This window comes from Zootoca vivipara, chromosome 1, assembly GCF_963506605.1.
Source record: "Zootoca vivipara chromosome 1, rZooViv1.1, whole genome shotgun sequence".
NCBI classification, from domain to species: Eukaryota; Metazoa; Chordata; class Lepidosauria; order Squamata; family Lacertidae; genus Zootoca; species Zootoca vivipara.
The window spans coordinates 22,056,453-22,077,918 of record NC_083276.1 but is presented as its reverse complement, the minus strand read 5'-3'; the positions used below and the strand labels follow the sequence as shown (position 1 = coordinate 22,077,918).

General features: G+C 42.4%; 3 protein-coding genes across 3 annotated transcripts in view; all 3 read right to left on the bottom strand.

Moving 5' to 3' along the window:
- Positions 1 to 1,980: 1,980 nt before the first annotated feature.
- LOC118079481 (cation channel sperm-associated auxiliary subunit beta-like) lies at positions 1,981 to 12,725 on the bottom strand. The gene is made up of 7 exons (XM_060282958.1): positions 12,618 to 12,725; positions 8,566 to 8,676; positions 7,846 to 7,956; positions 6,152 to 6,290; positions 4,971 to 5,071; positions 3,443 to 3,517; positions 1,981 to 2,216 (listed from the first exon to the last, which is right to left on the bottom strand). Exons 1-7 carry the CDS (start codon positions 12,723 to 12,725, stop codon positions 1,995 to 1,997), a joined length of 867 nt encoding a protein of 288 aa, XP_060138941.1. The 3' UTR covers positions 1,981 to 1,994.
- A 40-nt stretch (positions 12,726 to 12,765) lies between these two features.
- On the bottom strand, positions 12,766 to 19,622 carry LOC132593216 (cation channel sperm-associated auxiliary subunit beta-like). The gene is made up of 4 exons (XM_060282956.1): positions 19,612 to 19,622; positions 19,308 to 19,504; positions 16,988 to 17,317; positions 12,766 to 12,827 (listed from the first exon to the last, which is right to left on the bottom strand). Exons 1-4 carry the CDS (start codon positions 19,620 to 19,622, stop codon positions 12,823 to 12,825), a joined length of 543 nt encoding a protein of 180 aa, XP_060138939.1. The 3' UTR covers positions 12,766 to 12,822.
- Positions 19,593 to 21,466, bottom strand: part of LOC118078169 (cation channel sperm-associated auxiliary subunit beta-like) — a 60,726-nt gene continuing 58,852 nt past the window's right edge. Inside the window, exon 18 of the mRNA XM_060282950.1 lies at positions 19,593 to 19,956. Coding sequence (XP_060138933.1) covers positions 19,810 to 19,956 — 147 coding nt within the window. The 3' untranslated portion in view covers positions 19,593 to 19,809. The remainder of the gene's footprint in view (positions 19,957 to 21,466) is intronic.

The window sequence follows — 21,466 nt, the reverse complement described above, 5'->3', positions numbered from 1 at the left end:
GCCTCTGGGTGATGCTGGAACTCTGCAGCAAGAGGAAGATACTGGTACGCCTGTACAGGAGCCTTGTAAGCAGCTTTCTCTCTGCTTGATTTACAGCAGGCACGTCCAACAGGTAGATTGTGATCTACCAGTAGATCACTGGATGTCTGTGGTAGATCACTGCTAGATCACTGGCACCCCTAAAAAAGCTCACCCAAAATTTTCCTCCTCCCTAAAAAAAGCTGAACTATGACCTGAAGCCCTAAACAAAAATGGGCCTCCCTCCCTCCTAAAAGAAGCTCAACAAGTTTGACCCAAACCCCCCAAAACAGGGCTTCCCTTCCTTAAAAAAACTCAACAGCCTTGACCTGAACCCCCCAAAAGGGGGTAGATCATCACTCCCAGTTTTTAACTCTGTGAGTAGATCAGAGTCTCTTGGGATGTGGCACCTCTGATTTACAGTATACAGATGCAGGAGGAGGGGCAGACTGGAACACCACTGCTTTTTATAAACATCACTGTGTCTATCAAAGCTACAGCCCCCCCTTTTCTTATTCACTTCCTTTTAGCCTTGCAGAGCCACCTTAGTCAAATTGAATCCTCTGCACCCTCATTAAATCGCCAATAGAACTCTTAATGCGATCCCTGAATGCTCATTAACAACTCCCACTGAAGAACAATAGGGTGAAGTGGTGAGCTATCAAATATTGCCTGAAAGGGTATTCTGCTCCATTGTCTTAACTGCTTAACTACCGGTAGCCACTTTGCTTTATTTATTTGATGTGTTTTTGTTACAGCTGTGTCCCCCCCCCCCCAGCAAGCGGAGACCGAGCTGCTCTCGCTAAAGCAAAGCCCCTTCCACTTCAGTTTTTGGAGGGGAAAAAGTGCTGGTTATGGTCTGTAAAATACATTAATTTTTTGCTTCTAGGGGGGGGCAGCTGCCCCCCTGCCCCCGCCCATGTATAATATTCTCATCAATTGAGTGTTCTTGAGAATTTAACATCACTAGTTATGAGAGACCCTGTAAGCAAACGCTCTTGAGAATTTGGTTTTGTAACATTCTCTTCCATGGCTTAAGTTGATGCAGCAATTGGCTGCCAGACCTCATTCCATTGATGGAAGAGTGGTTGAGCCAGAAAGAGCCGTAGCCAGGGAGGAATTTGGAAAACCTGGAGCTCATGGTACTTTGGAAAAATTGTTTGTTGGTGGAATTAAAGAAGATACTGAGGAACATCACCTTAGAGACTACTTCTTAGAATATGGAACAATCAACACAATTGAAATAATTACAGACAGACAATCTGGTAAAAAGAGGGGCTTGGGATTTGCAACTTTTGATGACCATGATCCAGTGGATAAAATTGTATTGCAGAAATATCATACTATTAATGGTGATAATGCAGAAGTAAGAAAAACTTCATCTTTGGGAAGTTTTTAATGAATGATGTTTTAATGTATTTTTAATATTTTGTTGGAACCTGCAACAAACTCAGCCGGATGGGTGGGATATGAATAAATTATTATTATTATTATTATTATTATTATTTTATTAGGTTGGGGAAATACCAAAGTTTGTACACATACGTACATTAATAGGAGGAGGAAGCACCTCTTTAATCAAGAAATAACCGGTACATAAAATAAACAGGGGTGCAAGTAGACACATTTAGCAATGCAGTGTATTTTAAATATATGAACTATTTTATTGTATACTGCTTTGGTGACATTTTTGGCTTGGGGGGGGATATTCCCCAATAAACTTCAGTAAAATTCATGACCAACAGTGGCTAAATGCATTTCATCCTGAGGGACAACAAGAGAAAATTCCTCACATCTTTTCAAAAATATTTTTCCTAAACAGAAAGACTACAGCTAAAGATGAAATAGTTGTACATATGTTTGTTCAAAAAAATACCGTTAAAATTTGTGGAACATAGGTCCTGAAAAAAGCAAGAGGGGGTCTTGCAGCAACTTTAAAAACCAACACATTCTTATAACATTATTACTATTGCCAGTCAAATTCCTGCAGAATCACCAGAATTTACTGAATCTCTCTTGGGTGAGGGTTTTGATGCCACTTTATTTCTTCTTAGTTTCCTTTTTAAGAAGTTCCATATCTCAATTTCAAATACATACAGAATATAAGCCACAAAAATAATGCCTCCAATTAATATAGATGTCATTGTACTGATAAGATAGTTTCCTGGGAATGCCAGTGGAGAATCGTCAATATAAATCTGCAACAGAAAATATTGTAAGTACAGCAGTCACTTCCCTTCAAAAACTTCATATTGCGCACACTGTTGACAAGATAATGAACTGGTCTGAGTGATAGTGAAAGCTGGCATTTGCAAATCTAAGTGGTGGGGGAACAGAAGCAGTAATCTGAGTTTATAGGGAAACCAATTTGGTAAGCATTGCATGTGGTTTGTTGCAAGATACTGTCTTATATTGTACCTCGTAAGATAAAATACCCAGAAAAGTATTGGCTAAGAAAGTATGGCTCTCTATGTTAAGCTTAGGTTTTTCGTTGTAATCTCAGACAATCAGATTCTATGAGGGAAGGCTCACACTTCAGTGGTAAAGCACGTTTTGCTTACAAAAGGCCAAAGGTTCAGTTCCTAGTAGTATTTCTACTTCAGAAAGATTTGGGGTAGCATGGCTAGGAAGGAACTCTCCCTGAAATATTGGAGAGGTGCTGCCAGACAGAGCAGACTAGCCTTCCCAGACATTTGGGACTCCCATCCCCATTAGCCCTTTGCAGTCCAAAATCACCTGGAAGGCATTAAATTGGAAAGGCTGGAGCAGAAAGTTAACCTGGCCCAGTGACTCTTAACAGCTGTTGTTTGAGATGGTAGCCTTTCCATGGTCATATGTTTGGCACTGGCAGGCCTGCCAAGAGGGCAGGGGGCATATTGCTGTGCCAGAGTCAGCACATGGCACAGACTCTGAACTTTAATTAAAAAGCCCACATACAATTAAGTTTCTAGAGCTTGTACAACAGAAGTGACAAGGCAAAAGGTTCAGGCAACATTCAAAGCCATTGCTTTGTGAGATGAAGAGGGTTCCCCTGCCTTGCAGTGTTTTTAGTCAATGACTGGTCACAGTTGTGCTATTTAAATATCTGCTGGGCTTCTCTCACTAAAGAGTACTTGCCTCAAACCTGGGCCTTGGCCTCCAGAAAGTCATTAAAGTCATTCATATATATGAGGCTGTATAAAAGCTCCAGTCTGCTTTAGCTTCCACTTCTGTGTGTTTCCCTAAATTGTCCTTATTCAGTCCAGTCCAGTCCCCCTTGCAGCTGCTAATTCCTGCTGTTCTCTGGGAATGTGCTGAAGTAAGGGCTACATATTTGGGGACATTTTGTGCAATCTTGTATCCTATTTTATGTTTGTTAATTCATTCTATAGTATGGTGTAACATGTGTGGTTTTTTTTTTATAAAAAAGAGCTAATTACAATACCTGAAATTCGTCAAATAAGTTACAAAAGGAGACTCCAGGAATAGTTGATACCCTGAAATGGAAAAGCTCAGATCCCTGTCGGAAAGGGGGGAAAGTTGTTACTAATATGCAGTAACATTTGTTTTCATTTTTTTAATTAAAATTTTAATCCTTGGCTATTGATGGGATCTGGTTGCTGACAGAAAATAAGTGTTTTGTATGACCTGAACAGAAACACAGCTTTGGCTGACTGAACTGCAATGTGGCATATGGTGCAATATTGCCTCAATATTGCTGCTCCATTTTTTAAAAAAATCAATTCTCTTAAATGTCATAACCGATAACTAAAATATAAAGTGTTCATTTTCAGTTGAAATATTTCACAGAAATAATGTGCAGTACCACGTAGAACAGACAGGAGCTGCTTGTTCAGAAAAGCATCTTACATGCATGCAATTGTCAGTATAGCTGCAGCCTTAAAATCAGCCCTAAAACTACGGTAGCAGTTGTGTTATATCCTTGGAACAGAACATTTTGATATTTTGATTTAATATGCAAATTACTTAATGTCACACGTGGCCCTCAAAGCTTTTTTCCCCACCCCTCAGCAACACCTGATGCCCCCTCCCCAGCCCTCACTCTGCCTTCTCAAAGTTGGGTAAGTGCCTCACCAAAGCCGGGAAGGAGCTGTGAGGGCTGACAGGGTCCTAGAGCCCTCCTGTCTCCTTCCCAAAGCCTAGTTAGTGCTTTCCCAGTTTGGGAAGGAGGTAAGAGGGCTCTAGGACCCTTCCAGAGCCCTCCCACCTCCTTCCCAAAGCCCGAAGCCTTTATTACCTGGGGGGAGTGCATCAGTTATGGCCTCGTTCCCCCACCCCACCCCACCCCACCCGCCTGCCTGCATGACACGGCTTTGTGTGACCCGCAGGTTCCGTGTCAAAGTACTCCACACCCTCCAACATTCCTCTGATGAAAATCAGGGCATGCCATGCTGACTCGTGCAAGAGCGCAGCATCACTGCAAGCACTGGCGCATCCTCCTCCCCAGGGTCAGTAGTGGCGCTGGAGGGGGGTAAATGGGACATTCTAGGATCAAATCAGAAGCTGGGACGGCTTCTTCAAATTCCGGGATGATCCAGGAAAACTGGGGCACTTTGAAAGGGTATGACTACTCTTGTGACCCACTTCATTTGAAAAGTTGGACCACCCTGGTACAAAGAGTTTAAGGTAAGAAGAGGTTGGGTTTAAGGTTTGGTCTTTTCATTCACAGTACAGTGGTACCTCTGGTTACAAACTTAATTCGTTCCGGAAGTCTGTTCTTAACCTGAAATCGTTCTTAACCTGAGGTACCACTTTAGCTAATGGGGCCTCCCGCTGCCGCCGCGCCACCATCACACAATTTCTGTTCTCATCCTGAAAGAATGTTCTTAACCCGAGGTACTCCTTCCAGGTTAGCGGACTGTGTAACCCAACGTTTTTGTAACCCAAAGTGTTTGTAACCCAAGGTGTTTGTAACCCGAGGTACCACTCTATGTATTTTCTCCAGCACTTACAGTTATCGTTATAGATAGGCCATCTGGATTATATAGTTCAGTTTTGAGTCTGTGCTCCAAATATTTTTTCATTTTTAACATACTTGATGTTTTATTGGTACCTGAAAAAAAAGTTAAAACAGTCTCAGAGTGGTAGGTTTGAGTTTCTTCATTCTTTTTTACATTTCAGTAGGGGCTGAAGACAGAGGAATAGCCAGATCTATTTCTCATGAAATGTAAAAGTAAGAGAGGTATCAGAGGCACAGCATGCTGTATTAGAACTGCACAGGCTCTTCTACAGCACCTTTCCAGAGGTTAACTAACAGCAGTGCTTTTTTCCCCCTAAGAAAAGGTTTAGGGGTACAGTACTCTCATTTTTCTACTCATATTGAAATTAGATTAAAAAACAGTTTCTATCCAAGAGCGATAACCATCTTAAATGCTGTAACTAAATAATATGATCCTGGGGAGTTGTGATGGGTGTGTATGTGTGTGTGTGTGTTTTTTATGGGATGTACAATGACAATAAAGTATCTATCTCTCTATCTATCTATCTATCTATCTCTCTATCTATCTATCTATCTATCTAAAATACTGCCCTTCAATGAGGCCAAACTCAGATTCACAAAATGTTTAGGGTCATGCGTACCCCTGCATCCCCCAGAGAAAAATCACTAACAGTGATTTATTATCACGAGTGGGTGAAAAAGGAGGGGGGTGGGCAAACATTAATATGAAATGTTGGTTAACCTTAACTATTCTTTGTTATAGCCAAAATGCCACCATAACTATTAATCATGGTAAAAGCTAGCAGGAGAAGTAGAGGAGGAGGAGGAACAGCTAGGGGGAGAGGTGTACACTTCAGCAGCCTGTTCAGTATCTATGGTAAACCAATGGGTTGTGTTATGCTTGATTCAGGCCTTAAGGGTTTGTGGGTATAATAGGTTTTGCATGCAGAAAGAATTAGACTAGATTAATATCTTTCCACATCAAGTCTTCCCTGAACTAGAACTTGCAACAGCCACATCAGGCATGGCCAATGGATAGGATTATGGGAATTCAGCAACATACGGGGGACCAAAGATTCCTCACACCTACTATAGGGCAAGAAAGAGAGCTGAAAATATACTGACAAGTATTTCCAACAGAACCTCTCTGATATGAAAGATACTGATGAATCCCAAGATTCTTCCTCTCCCTACCTGAAACTTTCCAGTTGGTTCTGTTGTTGACTTCTGTGATTGTGATAAAATAAGGAGATGTCAGATTTACAGAGCGACCCTCATCCTCAATGGTGAAATAGAGAGGAAGCCTTGATACTGGGAATTTCATTCGCAGGGCCTGGCAATGAAAGATATATAGAAATTACTGACATTAAAATAATGCCTGCATGGATAGACATGGAATGACACAAATGTAAGTATTTACATAATCTGGTTTAGTTCTGCTAAACAGGAAGTTTGATGCTGGACCTACAAATTGGTAATGAGCTGGATGAAAGCCAGACTTTTAGAAGACATCTGAAGGCAGCCCTGTTTAGGAAAGCTTTTAATGTTTAATAGATTATTGTATTTTAATATTCTGTTGGAAGCCACCCAGAGTGACTGGGGAAACCCAGCCAGGTGGGTGGGGCATAAATAATAAATTATTATTATTATTATTATTGGTGGTACATCTGTTAAATCTGTTATGCATAAGGTTGCACTCCTTCTAAAGTAGTGTTTAACAAGCAGGTAAGGGCCTAACGTTCCCTTTTGCCACGTGTGCTTTCTTGGAGCAGTCCTGGTTTGTTTCTAGAAAGAGAGGGCAATCGCTGAGGCTCCCGTTTTGACCAGTAGAGCCCGCAATCCAGAACTCCCAGGTCAGCTAAGTGCGGTGGTGAGTTGCAATGGGTAGGGCTGGGCGAGCCAGAGCTGCTTGTTGCTGCTGCCAGTGCTGGGTCTGGTGGCAGCCTGGGCCTGACTCTGCAAGGTGCAGGGTGCAATCCATCTCAGCGCCTAGCAAATCAGAGCCATCGGGTATTGCGATGAGCGCAGGGCCCATTGGCAGCGTGGGACCGACTCTGCATGTATTTTAATTGATTTTTACTTATGGGAAAGACAGCTGCCCCCATGCCCCCCTCTTGGCTACGTCCATGTGGGGTGGGCCACAGGAAGAACACAAGGTTAGAAGAGGGCCATAGTCGGGAAAAGGTTGGGAAACACTGCTCTAAAGGATCAAATTCCTAGCTTGAGCACACTCCTAAATATAGCTTTGTCAATGGAGAACCAGATAAGCCTTTGTGGGAAGGAATGTCTTTCACATTAATTTAGGCTGGTGTGCCAGCTGCAGCTTCTTCTGGAAAGCAATAGCCTGGCCACAGTTATCTGGAAACAAGGATTGACTACTGTATTGGGTTGCATCTGGGGCTACCTTTGGAGACTGCTCAGAAATTGCAGCTGCTAAGTTAGTAACTGTGAGTTACTAACAGCTGCTAAGTTAGTAACTGTGAGTGGCTTAAAAGGCTTCACTAGCTACCAGTCCATTTCTAAACAGCATTCAAAGTTTGCCTTTAAAGCCCTATACGGCTTGGGAACCCAGTACCTTGAAGTTCCATGGGACTCTTTAGAAATTCTTTTTCAGGTGTCCCCACCATCCGAGGTAGGGCAGAAGGCAGCCAGAGAAAGGTTTCATTGGTTATGACGCCCCATTTGAGGAATTCTCTCCCCATGAGATGTTTGCCTACCACAACATTGTCATCTTCTCAGCACTAGCTAAGGGTATTTTTTATCTTCTTAGGTTTCTTAATGTACTGTTATTTTTAAATACTTTACATACTGGATGTAATGGTTCCAGGATACTATATAGCTCCTCAGAATAACAAACAAAAAGCTGCACATGTAGGCATAGCCCTTACCTTCTCCTTGCAATCAGAAAAGGCAACAGAAAATGACAGCTTCATATTTTCTGTACATCCACATTCGGAGCGCTTTGACTTGCCAGCACATTGCTTGTATTGTCCAGAATTCTGTGGGAAACATATGTAAATTGGATAGATCTGAGTCCTTCTCCTCATTCAGAGATCTTTGATGGCAAAGAAGGGATAGTAAAGGTAAAGGGACCCCTGACTGTTAGGTCCAGTCACGGACGACTCTGGGGTTGCAGCACTCATCTCGCTTTACTCCTAAAGTATATTTACCTTGAGTGTGTGGAAAGTAGTTGGGCAATTGTGTCAACATATGTTCTGATCCTGATCTATCCTATTACTGCAAGGTTTGGCAAGTGATATGAGGTGGCCATGAGGTGATCATAAAGTTAAAACACAAGGATTCGAGCCCAAATTTTCAGGTTGTTTTTTTTAGGCTAATATGTGAAAACCAGCTGTTTATAGTGGGAGGCAGGCGGATGCTGAGTCTATAGTATGTGCAAGCTGGATGCCTAAGTTCTGGGGCAAATTCTATAGAAGTGCTCATGTGGAAGTTGAATTTCAATATTCTCCTCTTTTATAAGAAATCTCTTTTCTTAATGTGTGTATGTGTATGTAAGGAACTTGCAACAGCACGGAGTGCAAAATGAATAGCAATTTTTAAAAATGCACATTCTCAAAGCTTTTACAGGAGTAGCTATGAAGACTTACTTTTGAATTTGTAAAATAATCCCTCTGTTTAGGTTTGCTGGGGTCAGCATTATAAAAGTTTTCTGTGAGTGGAACAGCAATTCCCAAAACAGATGGTGGCCTGTAGTTCGGCTGTACAAAAAACAACACATTTATTGATTATTTGAAGAATTTTTGCAAACAACTTAAATCATTAGTGGGACTGACATAAAAAGCTGCAGTGAAAATAATTTAAATAAAATAAAAAGGATAAATAGTAAATAGTTATGAATTGGATATGCAGTGATAAAAGATAAAACATAAGTAACCACAGAAAGGGGGGGTCAATGATTTGATATTTTCTAATTGGTTGTATAAATTTATTTGTGTGATTAGGCCAATCAGCCTGCTTTCAATAATAGGGAAGTTGTATGCCTGATTCCTCAGTAGCAAACTGACAACTTTTCTAAAGGAATATAATATACTATCTGAAGCCCAGGCAGCCTTCCGCAAGAATCATTCAACATCAGACCACTGTCTAATGCTGTCCCTCCTAGCCGAGAAGTACACCAGGTCCCTACAGGGCAAACTCTTTGTGGCCTTCATGGATCTGAAATCAGCGTTCGATTCTATCCCCAGATCCCAGCTATGGTCCAAATTAAATCTGATATTTCAGGACAAACGACTCCTCTTTTTTATAAAAGCCCTGTACAATGGAACCAAACTGCAGGTCAGATGCGGATGACAGGGACAGCTATCGAACAGTATCGAGATGACTAGAGGGATGAGACAGGGATGCATTTTGGCCCCTACACTGTTCTGCCTATTTTTAAATGACCTAAAGGCGAGCCTAATGGACCCAGATGGACGCTTTCCAAAAATAGGAATGAGAAGGACCCCCTTGCTGTTATAGGCGGATGATGCGGCCATCCTTTCATGTTCCAGACCGGGTTTGAAATATCTGCTGAGGAAGTTTTCTGAATACTGTTCTGGAAATGGATTATCCATGAATTATGAAAAATAAAAAATCTTAGTATTCAAGAGAAGCTTCAAATGGGTGCTGGATGGCCACAACCTTGAACAGATTAAATATTTCAGCTATCTAGGGCTTACATTCCATCATACAAGGTCTTGGAATCACCACTGGCAAACCTCCCTTCAAAAGGCGGAGATCACAAAGTTAGCCATACTCAGATTCTTTTTCACAAAGGGCGGCGTGTATGTTCCAGCAGCCTTAAGGGTTTTTAATGCAAAATCCGTTTTTCAACTCCTCTATGCTGCAAATGTCTGGCACAATGGGGACTTGCCCAAGCTAGACGGGGCAAAATTTCAGGCAAAATTTCTACAATCTCTGCTACAGGTCCCTAACTTCTGTTATGGCAGAAAACCATGGCTAGAAAAGCCACCTCTATTGGTCTGTCACCCCCACCCCACCCAACTTCATTATCTGGGTTATGAAAGCGCTCTTAAAACGTTAAAGCAAAGATTATGGCATAATACACACAGTGACTTGCGATCCAGATCACATGCAGTCTGTAGTCCGTTGGCAGTAGGAGTACAATATGGGCATGTCTTTAAGTTAACACCTTACATTAGAAACCTGACAGTTCCAAATTATCGAAGGTTATTCACCAAAGCCAGACTAAACATTTTTCTTTCTGCTGTGTTGGATGGCAGGTTGAGAGGAATCCCCTACCAAAATAGGCTTTGCTCGTTTGTCCAAGACATCGATTCTATAAAACATATTTTTCTCACTGTGTGAAATATGAGCAAGCCAGGGTTCAACTGATATTACCCTTACTTTCCCAGGAAAATCAGAAGCTCACTATGTCAAATTCCTATTGGAAGACCGGTCAAATGCTAAAACATTGGCAGTGGCGAAGTTTTTACCAGTAGTTGCAAGAACCAATGATCCCTATCTTTAAGACTGAACAAAATGCTTGTTTAACCTGGAGGTAGGCTGTCTAAACTGTATATTGCTTTGTAACGGTTTATTGGGTCTCTGGACTGTAATAAAGATTGCTTGATTGATATGAATTGGATATGCAGTGATAAAAGATAAAACATAAGTAAGCACAGAAAGGGGGGGGTAAATGATTTGATGTTTTCTAATTGGTTGTATAAATTTATTTGTGTGATAATCTTTGTAAATGAAAAAATGGGGAAATTATATGATGAATAAGAAGACTGGTTTCCCCTTTGTGTCATCTCTCAAACCCTGTATTCATACACTTATTAACAGTAGCATTGATTTCTTTCTTTCTTTTAAAAAATAAAATTTTATTAAGGCTTTATTAATACAGACAAAAGAACAAATTTAGAAAGCAAACTAATCTAAATGAAAACAGAAAGAGAAAGTGAGAGAAATGCAATCCTCTCTCAAAGGTAGATCTCAATCCGTGTCTCATGCATAAGGGGGTGGTTCTTCCCAGTTCTCACCTGGGAGCTTCCCTTCTTCCAGCCTCCCACCTTGAGAGACTTTCCCTTCCCTGCCAGCCATCACCTTCATGTGCATACAACACCCCTCATTGACCCAGAGCAGAGAACATAAAAACAACAACACAAGAAGTAAGACCAACGGAAGGCAGGAAAAAGAAACATGAAGGTGAAAATAATAAAAGAGTGGGAAAGGAAAAGAAAGCGAGGAAAAGGAAATAAAAGGGCTTCTGATTCAAATATCCTGAGAAGACCTCTGGAGCTCATCCTATATAATAAAGTCCAAGTGTCTCTGCGTCCAGGCCCTGTGTCCCTGGGTTTGCGCTACTGTGCATGTGCCCCACGGACAGCCGTTGGGACTTGGAACGCAGAGAGTTCGCAGCGCAATCTTCTCGCTGAACTTGCGGGGGTTGGACGCCGCTGCGTAAGTGAAGGGGAGCCTTTGTTCTTTTCTTACATTATTTTTGCTGTGCTATGAATCGGCAAGCCTTCACTGAAAAAGAATCAATTATTATATTAATGGAATGAAATTACTAATGGATTACAACTATATAGGGAATGCAAGCGGGATTAAACAAGAATTTATAATTTTCTTTATGGAGTGCTTGAAAGAATAGACTGTGTGAAATACTGTGATGATTGGTAACATTGCCAACTAAAGAGAGCTCAAGTTCTGATTTATTACGGTTTTGGTGAGACGCCAGCTCATTAGAAGAAACAAGGAGATAAACACTGGAAGTTAACCAGAAGTCGCGGCCGGACGCTGGATTGCTTTCAGTTTCAGAGAGGCAAAATGGAGCTGTGGCATACCTACACATGAGTTTTTGACGTTGGGGCAATGTTGAAGAAAATTGACAGATTACAACATGAAGGAAAAGAAGAAGGTAAACAAATATTTCCCTCTGCAAGTTAATGGATTTGGATTTATTAAACACGATCAAAAGTCATCACATCAGTGGCTGCTAGAACTAAGGATTTAGATCAGAATTGCGGAACTTGGACTAATTAAGAGAATTGGCGCAGGATCAAGGAATAACATCAGCTCCTGATAGCCAGAACATGGGAAGTCATCCAAAAATGTTTAATTCGGAACTGTTTAATTGACTCTTTTGGTTGTATTGTGATTTGGCATGAATAGGCATCATATTAATGTGATAATCCTCCATTAGATTGTTATTAATGAAACATTTTAAAAATTAAAATGTTTTCATTAATCACCACCCTTCTGAGTGATACCCCCTCCCCACCCCACCCCTTCTCCACATAAGCGCCTGGGGACTCCTATTTCAGTGTATCTGAAGAAGTGTGCATGCACACGAAAGCTCATACCAAAATAAAAACTTAGTTGGTCTTTAAGGTGCTACTGAAGGAATTTTTTCATTTTTTCATTTTAAAAATTGATTTTTTTAAAAAGACGGTTGGAAATGTTGACCCTGCCTTCTATCAGAAGAAAACTTAGCTTTTACCTGTCTGCTTCACTGACACAGATGCCAGAGAGTGTAGTCATGTCCTCAGCATCGCTCTCTGTTTCATAGGCCACACTTAAATCCATCCAACTCAGGAGTCTTGTGCCTGGGTGCGACCCTTCCCCTGTTCAGAACATTTAAGAAAGGGCAGGAAAGAATTCTAAACTAACATATAGGATTTAGGATCCTTACCGGTAACTCTTTTAAAAGTCTGGCAATCGCTGAGCCATTTGGTTCCGCGTCGACATCCTCAACTAGCCAGTCCGAAGGAGAGGTTTTAGCAGACAGAACATAATGCATTGATTTAAGATAGGAGCAGGAACACTTCAGCGTTAAGACGATAGTTGTCACTTCACATCGGAGAGATCCCAATGCGATAATCACAGCTATGGTAGTTTTACCCTAGGGATGTTTAGGAAAAAGCATAACATTAATTGGTCTCCAACATAGATGAATATAATTAGCTTCCCATCATAGGATGGATCTACACACAGGGGGGAAACCCACTATAAGTAAGTCAGAAGTCAAATCGTTATAACAAAAGAAAACAAACACTATGGAAAATTACAAAGAATTTAGTTTGTTTGTTTTTCTCCAGCACCATCTGGTGTTGCATGTTTATAATGCACTCAAAGTGCTGTTTTTCAACTAATGTAGCTGACTCCATAGAGCAGGGGTTGGCAAAATAAGGCCTGTGGGCCGGATAAGGCCTGGGGGGCTCTTTTATCCGGCCCAAGAACCCTGCCACCCATCCGGTCAGTCCCCGTGCTAAACTGGTTTGGGGACTGACTTCTGCAATGGGCGGCAGGCGGCTGTGGATTGGCTTCAGGAAGCTCCCGCAGCCAATCCGAAGCCACGGACGCCTCCGAAGCCACTCTGGGTTTTCTCAGTTCATGGGCGGCGAGGCTTCGGATTGGCCAGCGACGTGGCCATGGATAGAGAGGCCCGTAGGCGTGTTGCCGGGCTTCGTCCGGAGCTTGGCCTGCCTGCTGGCCCTGCACCTGGCACCCAGGAAAGCTCTCCCAGAAACGAGAGCTGCCGCCACTGCCTCCAGCTCCTAACCGCTGCCAGAGGAGGTAGAAAATCAGGAGGAGGGGCTGGGGGAGAGAGAGAAGCCCCCCTCCGCCGGTGTGTGTGTGTATGTGTGTTTGTGTGTGCATCTGTGCATGCGTGGTCCAGCCCACAAGAAGATTTAAGAGACAGTGAGCCGGCCCGCTGGTAGAAAAGTTTGCTGACCCCTGCCATAGAGCCTTATCCATGCAAGCATGGCTGTTCATGTAAGGCATTTGCATTCATTTCACCAGCACAGCATGTGTGCATTGTACGTACTAGAAGAAATCCAAATTCTGTCTTCCATTGGAATAGTTTTAAGAATTCTCATATGACAAATGCCTCTCAAACAGGAATATTAAATATTATTAATGTAATACTCCAAAGCAAGCCTATGATAAAGAATATATCCATACCAAGGCAAGGGTCACACATCAGGTAAAGTTAGCTGGGACTGGGCCCCATTCATAACAATAGAACTACAGTAGCTTATAAGCTATCTCTGCCTTGCTTTGCCTCTCTGTGTGACGGCTCTTGGATCCTCCTGGGTGATTTTGAGAGAACTTGGATGGACCTGCAAGATATCGCAAGAGCACTTCAGGGCTTCTGGAGCCCAGGATGCTCATGAAGGGGTCCAGTTCCAATGATTTGAGTATAAACATTTTTGCAGATATCTAGAATGCTTTGAACTGAACGACTGTGTAAGACACGGTCACACTGTAGTCATGAATAACTTGCATCCCATTGCTTTCAGTAAGTCTAGCTGTTTCTGTGCTAAACTGGTGCCTGAAGATGATAAAATAAACCAAAGCTGAATCACAAAAGGAGTATAACACTATGAATGGCCAGTTTTTGTATCCAGGATCTAGCCTGTTCTAGGTGTTGGCAATTAGTTTCTGGGCCGATTCCAAGTGCTGTTTTGACCCATGAAGCCTTAAATGGTTCAGGACTTGTAAAACCTCAAAGGCCGCCTCGCCCTATATAAACCAACCAAGACCCTGCAGTTTTAACCTGAGGCCCTTCTGCATGTGCCTTCTGTACAAGACGTCTGGAGGGTGCCATCACAGGTAGCTCCCCATTTGTGGAATGCTACCCCTAGGGAGGCTTGCCTGGTTCCTTCATTGCATATATTTAGTTGCCAGGTGAAAATGTTTTTCAAGCGTTTGGCTGATTAACATTTTATAGCTTTCAAAATGTGTGCTTGTGGGAGGGGGATTGCAGGCCCATGCACAGTGTGCCTTGGGAACTGGGAAGTAAGCAACAAAAACGACATGAGAAGGACTTGGAAATAAACTGGCCACAAGGTTTTGGCATAGGCATTGGGTGTGTATCCCAAATCATCCTACCTGACTGCTGAATGATTATTCACAAGGGTCAGTCCTGGGTTAAGGGTCCCCTTAAAAGTCTGGTAAACTAAGCTTACAGCCCCCGGCCACTGAATGGAAGTCCTTTGGCCCATCACCCCCACCTCACGTCATCTGGACCTTCGAATTTCAACCCAGATGCCTTTACCAGTGTACCCTGAGATTTTTAATGTCCAGCAGGAGAGGCTCCTTCTCACCCCCAGGCTACACTAACTATCCAACCCAATGCCTTTCCCCAACACACAAGCTGGCCCCTCCCTGCCAGCTCAATGCCAAACCTACTCACATCTTCAACCAATTCCCAACACATCCAGCAACCAAGTCTCATTAATCTACAATTTCCAGGACTCTTTGAAGAAAGCCATAGTGTAAACTGATCTAAAACCAACATAAGTTTGTTCTGTACAAAAACATGGGAGAAGACTGTGAACATAGTATTTTGGAGTCTCGATGCACATTAAAGCTGTGTGTACTTTATCAAGGTACTCTGAACAGAGCCAGCTGCATGTTACCTGTTCAAAAAATCTACTATGAACAGTGATATCGATTAAATTGCTATTGTTGTCGTCAAAGTAAGACTTTGTGCTCACATCCAGTAGAGAAGGCCTTCCAATTACTATGTGCATTAGCCTAGCATGAAACACATTATACGCTGTGGAAGGAAACAATGAGAATGATGTTTATTTCCAGTATTTCTTTCCTGTAGAATAACCTCACACAAGAGGGAAAACTTAGCTCTACTCTGAGACTGCAGTTGGGTTGAAAAATACTTGAGGATTTTGGCTGATTCCAGTGTATCCTTATTTTATATACATCTGTGTACAAATGCACATCAAAAAGAAAAATCCATATGAAAGATCTGTAGGCAGGATGGGAGTCAATAGGATATCCTGCTAGTTTCAAAATCTATATGACATATACATTTTGAAATAAACCTTTTTTTCATAATAAAGGGGAAGGTGTTCAAGTGGTTGGTAGGCGGCTACCTCCAACCCCTGATTTTCTGGCTCCATTTCAGTTGGGTTGCATGCCTGGTTCTGGCACAGAAACTGCCTTGGATGCCATGTGGAGTGACCTTTACCAAGACAGATATGGAGGGGAGGTGTGACCTTGTCCCTTGGAGTTCTCAGTGGCTTTTCAGTACCATTCTTCGTGGTACAGTCAAACCTTGGAACTTGAACGGCTCTGTTGCTGAACGTTTCAGTTCCTGAACGCCAAAAACCCAGAGGTAAGTGTTCCGGTTTTGAAATATTCCTCGGAACTCGAATGTCCGTCCAGCTTCCACTTGAGTGCAAGAAGTTTTTGCAACCAATCGGAAGCTGCACCTCAGAATTCAAATGTTTCTGAAGTTGAATTGTCTTCCGGAACAGATTACGTTTGAGTTCCGAGGTTTTGTATGAAGCATCTGACAAACATAATGAATAAACAGATCTGTTCTGAAGAGTTTATACGAATGGGATTACTTCATCGGCATTTAGTTTAACTAAAGGTGCCTGGCTGGGTTCCTGCTGTTATCATTTTCGTTTGTTCTAGCAACAGCACTATTAGCAATCAAGATGAATACCTTGCAAAAATAACATATTTTCCAATATACTATCAATGAAGGAAGGAATAAGCAATCTGAAGGCACCTGCTATTTCAATGGCTGAATTAATACATATAACAAATTGGACTCTTCTTATTGGGTATACAAAGAAATATATAATGTTATCCAGTGCAAATCTAGGACTTGCAATGTTTAGAAAGATGGAAATATAAGATATATTATTGCACACAGAATTCTGTTTGGTGCTTTTTAATATATTTGTGAATTTACCTGCCTTTTAATTTATTTTTGAAGGATTTTTAATGAAATATAGCTTTGGATACAAATGACCCAATCCTTCTCTCTCACACACATAGAGCATGTAACATCTGCAAAAGTTATGGAAGTCAGATAAGCTTTGATAGTTTGTTTGTAAATTTCTCTTAAGCACTGATAAATCTTGGTTATAATTATTTTTTGCTGAATTTGCTGAATTTCAGTTAAATTATTCAAATGAGGATGATAACTTATAAAGAGCTTGCTTTCATATAATTTCAAACACTTTCAGACATTTTATATAGAAAACCTAAGAGCAGAGAGACAATAAATATATGCAGTCTTACCTATATTAACTGGAGTCACTCTGAATTTAAATTCCAGCTTTGATCCAATATCCAAGTATTTAATGGCATGGCGTGGTAGGTCATCAAACTGTTGTATTGTATATCTACATATGTCAACAACAATTTTCCATTTTCTCTTAGTTTCAGTGCCAAAGTCATACAAGAACCACCTCCCAGGTGGAATGTCTGTATTTAAAAGCACCCTATTAGGCATAGTAGCATCTCCTAAAGCATTTTGGTCATCTATAACTTGAACAATGAAGAAACTGCTACTGCCTGGAATCACCACTGTTTTCTCACGATCAGTTGGTTTAAATATATTAATAATACCTGGAAAACAAGAAAATAATGAAAAGATCATTCAATGTGCAGAAGCTTCATTTCCCTTTGTTGTTGTTGTTGTTGTTGATGTTGTTGTTGTTGTTGTTGCTGCTGCTGCTGCTATGAATATGCCTAATTTACACAAAAGATAAACTGACCTGAAGCTATGGCTTCTTTGATATAAAGTTTAGATTCCTAATTTTCGACAGACTGGCCCAACCTGTGTGACTCTTCTAGTCAACAGCAGCCCTGCAACTCCCACAGCTCATGAAACTTTCTATTTTGCCAGAAACCATAGAAATGAAGTCAGTGTCAAGTGAAGGCTGAAATCCAATGCTTCATACACAGGCTGGAAATTGGGGGCTCTTTCTCTTCTTTTTATGGGGCTACCAGATTAACTCCTTACCTTACTTTTCTGGGATACACCTTCCATATCCTCCCTTCATTTTGCCATTTTATCTCCATAAGAAAAGTAAGAATTTACACATAGTTGTAAAGTGATTGGCTAGCTGTTGTGTTGGTGCTGACCTTTAAAGCCCTAAATGGCCTCGGTCCAGTATACCTGAAGGAGTGTCTCCACCCCCATCGTTCTGCCCGGACACTGAGGTCCAGCGCCGAGGGCCTTCTGGCGGTTCCCTCGTTGCAAGAAGCCACGTTGCAGGGAACCAGGCAGAGGGCCTTCTCGGTAGTGGCGCCTGCCCTGTGGAACGCCCTCCCATCAGATGTCAAAGAGAAAAACAGCTACCAGATTTTTAGAAGACATCTGAAGGCAGCCCTGTTTAGGGAGGCTTTTAATGTTTAATAGACTATTTTATTTCATTTTTCTGTTGGAAGCCGCCCAGAGTGGCTGGGGGAGCCCAGCCAGATGGGCGGGGTATAAGTAATAAATGATGATGATGATGATGATGATGATGAAGGGGATCTAGTAGAAATAAAAATGACTGGGTGGCGAAGAACATATAAAAGAGGCTACATAGGAAAGTAGGAAATGCTGGGCAGGGGCCATCACCATGCAACCAATCTTAGATGAATGACCGCTCCCTGCATTAAACGGGGGGTGATTTTTGCGTGGTCACGTGCAGCCCCCTGGACCATACAGTGGCTACCTGGTAGTTCGGATCTGGCCACTACCTCTCCTGGCTGGATACATGGGGTCTCTGCCTACCCCAGCCAATCATCCAATCCCGCCTGGGGAGGTGTTGCCAGGGGACAGGACAGGTAAGGGGGGAGGGACTGTCCAGCTCACACAGTAGAATTTCAATCTTACCCGCAAGCAGAAGTTAGAGCTCCTCCCACCCTCCACACCCTAACTGAAGCTTTCTTTTGTAGATTAACCTTTTCTCCACAGATACATGGGCGCTGCTACGTCAGGGGTGCTGTTGAAGGGCCGGAAAGGAATTTTCCTGCATTGGCAGGTTTTGCCTTTCCCGTAGCAATACGTCACAACTTTGGCGGTTTCAGGCCTTCCTTTTGGCTATATTCCTAAAGGTGTGTGTGTGTGTGTGTGAGGCGGTGACCTCACCCGCCTTTGCGGCATCGAGATCAGGGTTCCCTCCGTTAAAGGGGTCTTGGGGGGAAGCATTGGCCATACACTGAGTGGGTGTCATTGCTTTCCCCCTCCAGCGGCGGCGAACGGGGGCAGGCTCTCTCTGCTTGAACATATGTTCTCCAGAGCTAGCCCAACCCCCATACATTCTGGATAACCCTGAAGTCCCCCCAGATCCCTGGCTGGGGACTGGGGAAGGATAATGCCCAATGCCTGAGCCAAGGTCTTCCTACACTTGAATCTTAATAAAGTTGTGGCCAATTTTAATCCCGTAACACGTTGTCTTGAGTCTTTGTTCCGCTCAGGGGTCGCTTGGGGTTTGGGGGGACTCTGCCTGTCCACGCAATAGTATTCTCTACTATTCTTTTCCTATACATTTCCCACTGAAGTGTGATTAGCATAAGCCAAAGACCCTCCTTCCAAAAACTTTTCATTATCCGGTGATGCACAAACCTGGAGATGTCAGCTGAAGCCTGTATGATATACTGCCCGCTAGAGGGGGCAAAACTCTTAAAGTGTTTGCTGTACAAGGGCTAACAGTTTTAGATTCAACAGGAAACCGATCTAGAACATCTACCAGTATAGATGATACAAAGCCCGGAGGAGCTGACGTCCTAAAAACCTCTTTGATTATAGCCGATCCTCTTGGCCTAAATTAAAAAGAAGCATACATTTAATACCACCTTGATGATGTCAGATCACACATCTAATGATTTTAATGAATTTTGACTAGGTCCTAGTTTGAAACTTGTATTACACGGTATACATTGCAAATGGTAGTACAAAGTGGTTCTAAAAGCAGGCAGAACAAGAAAGTGGCAACTCTCTGAACAATTTAACCAAATTAGAGAGCTGCTTTTTTGCTATATTCTGTAAAATAGCAGGGTATATTAAAAAGAAAAACCTGACGGATCAATACATTGCTTTTTAACAAAACTTATGCTGTTATTTATATTTACTCATAATCTAATCTTTTGCCTCTTTGCAGACTACTGAATCTCTCAGGTGTTGCTATTATCAGTGGCTCGTGGTTTAAAAATATCATTTGCTCTTCAGTGATATACTGTACAGCCAAAGGACCTTCAAAACCTAAGTCAATATCCTGGAACAAAGTGAGAAAATTAATTATATTATTTTTTCATGTGTTTATAGATACAAAACTTGCTAAACTATTTTAGGAATGAATGGGAATTAAAAAAAATAAGAAATAATTTAATTTATAATAACAATCTGAAGAGAAATTGCTTAGAAACTGGTAATTAAACAGCACAGACATAGCTGCAGTAATCACAAAATAATACTGATATCACAAAATTTCTCCTTAGTTTCTCTTAAATTTCTAATGAGTACAAGACTATGTTTTTAAAAACCAGTATTTCTTCAGGGTACTGAAGATAAAGGTAGGAGTCAGTTAAAGCTACCGTGTTTCCCCCAAAATAAGACACTGTCTTATATTTATTTTCTCAAGAAAATAAACCTATGGTTTATTTTTTGGGGGTGTCTTATTTTTTTAATAAGTATGGTACCGTCTTAAGGGCGCTGGTGGCGGGGCTGGAACAGTTGCCAGGAGGTGCCGCATCCAGCCACGGCTCTTCCTTGGTGCCCTCCAGAATTCTGCTCCACTTAACCGTGGGGTGGGGTTGCGGTGGACCATGGGACCGCCCTGTTCTCCCCCGGGGAGAGGGGATGATATCCGGAGCACCCGGGGGATCCCAGCCACATCACCGGCCAGTTGCCCAATCAGCCGGCTGGGGGGGCATGGCATTTAAGCAAAGGCGCAAGCCAGAGGACTTCCTTTTGGCTCGCTTCCTCTTTTTCATCGGACGGATTCTCGCCTGCTGCCCTGTGCTCGCTCCAATTCCTGCCCCGCACATGCTGCTGCTTGCTGCTTGCTGCTCGCTGCCCTCTGCACCACTGCGCCAGCTGCCTCTTCATCTACCGCGCCTGCTGTCATTTTGCCTTTTCCCTTACCTGCCCTCTGCCTGCGAAGGAAAAGCGCGGTATCGTTGTTTGTGGTGGTGCATGTGTGTGTGGAAGTGGTCCTTTTTGAGTTTGTGTTTGCAGGGATTTAAAGCTTTCCACGGGGGGATCTTTGGCTTTGCTGCCATTTCCTTATTTTAACGCCGCCTATGTGCTCTAGGACACGGGTGGCGCTGTAGATTAAACACAGAGCATAGGGCTTGACGATCAGAAGGTCGGTGGTTCGAATCTCCATGACAGGGTGAGCTCTTGCAGCTTGGTCCCTGCTCCTGCCAACCTAGCAGTTCGAAATCATATCAAAGTGCAAGTAGATAAATAGGTACCACTCTGGCGGGAAGGTTTACATCACGTGTAACTGTGCCTATCATTATGTCTTATTTTCGGGGTATGGCTTATATTGCACAAATGCTTGGAAATCCTGCTAGGGCTTATTTTATGGGTATGTCTTATTTTTGGGAAAACACGGTAAGCACTTTCAAGAACCACCTGAAAGAAGGGAAGGAATTGAAGGTGGCAACTTTGTTGAAGCATTACGTGACTCTGCCTCCACTAGGGGGGTTGGGCAAACCCAATGGTTTTCTGGAAGTTTCATTAATGCAATCCCTCAGAATATAGGGTACATATATAGGAAA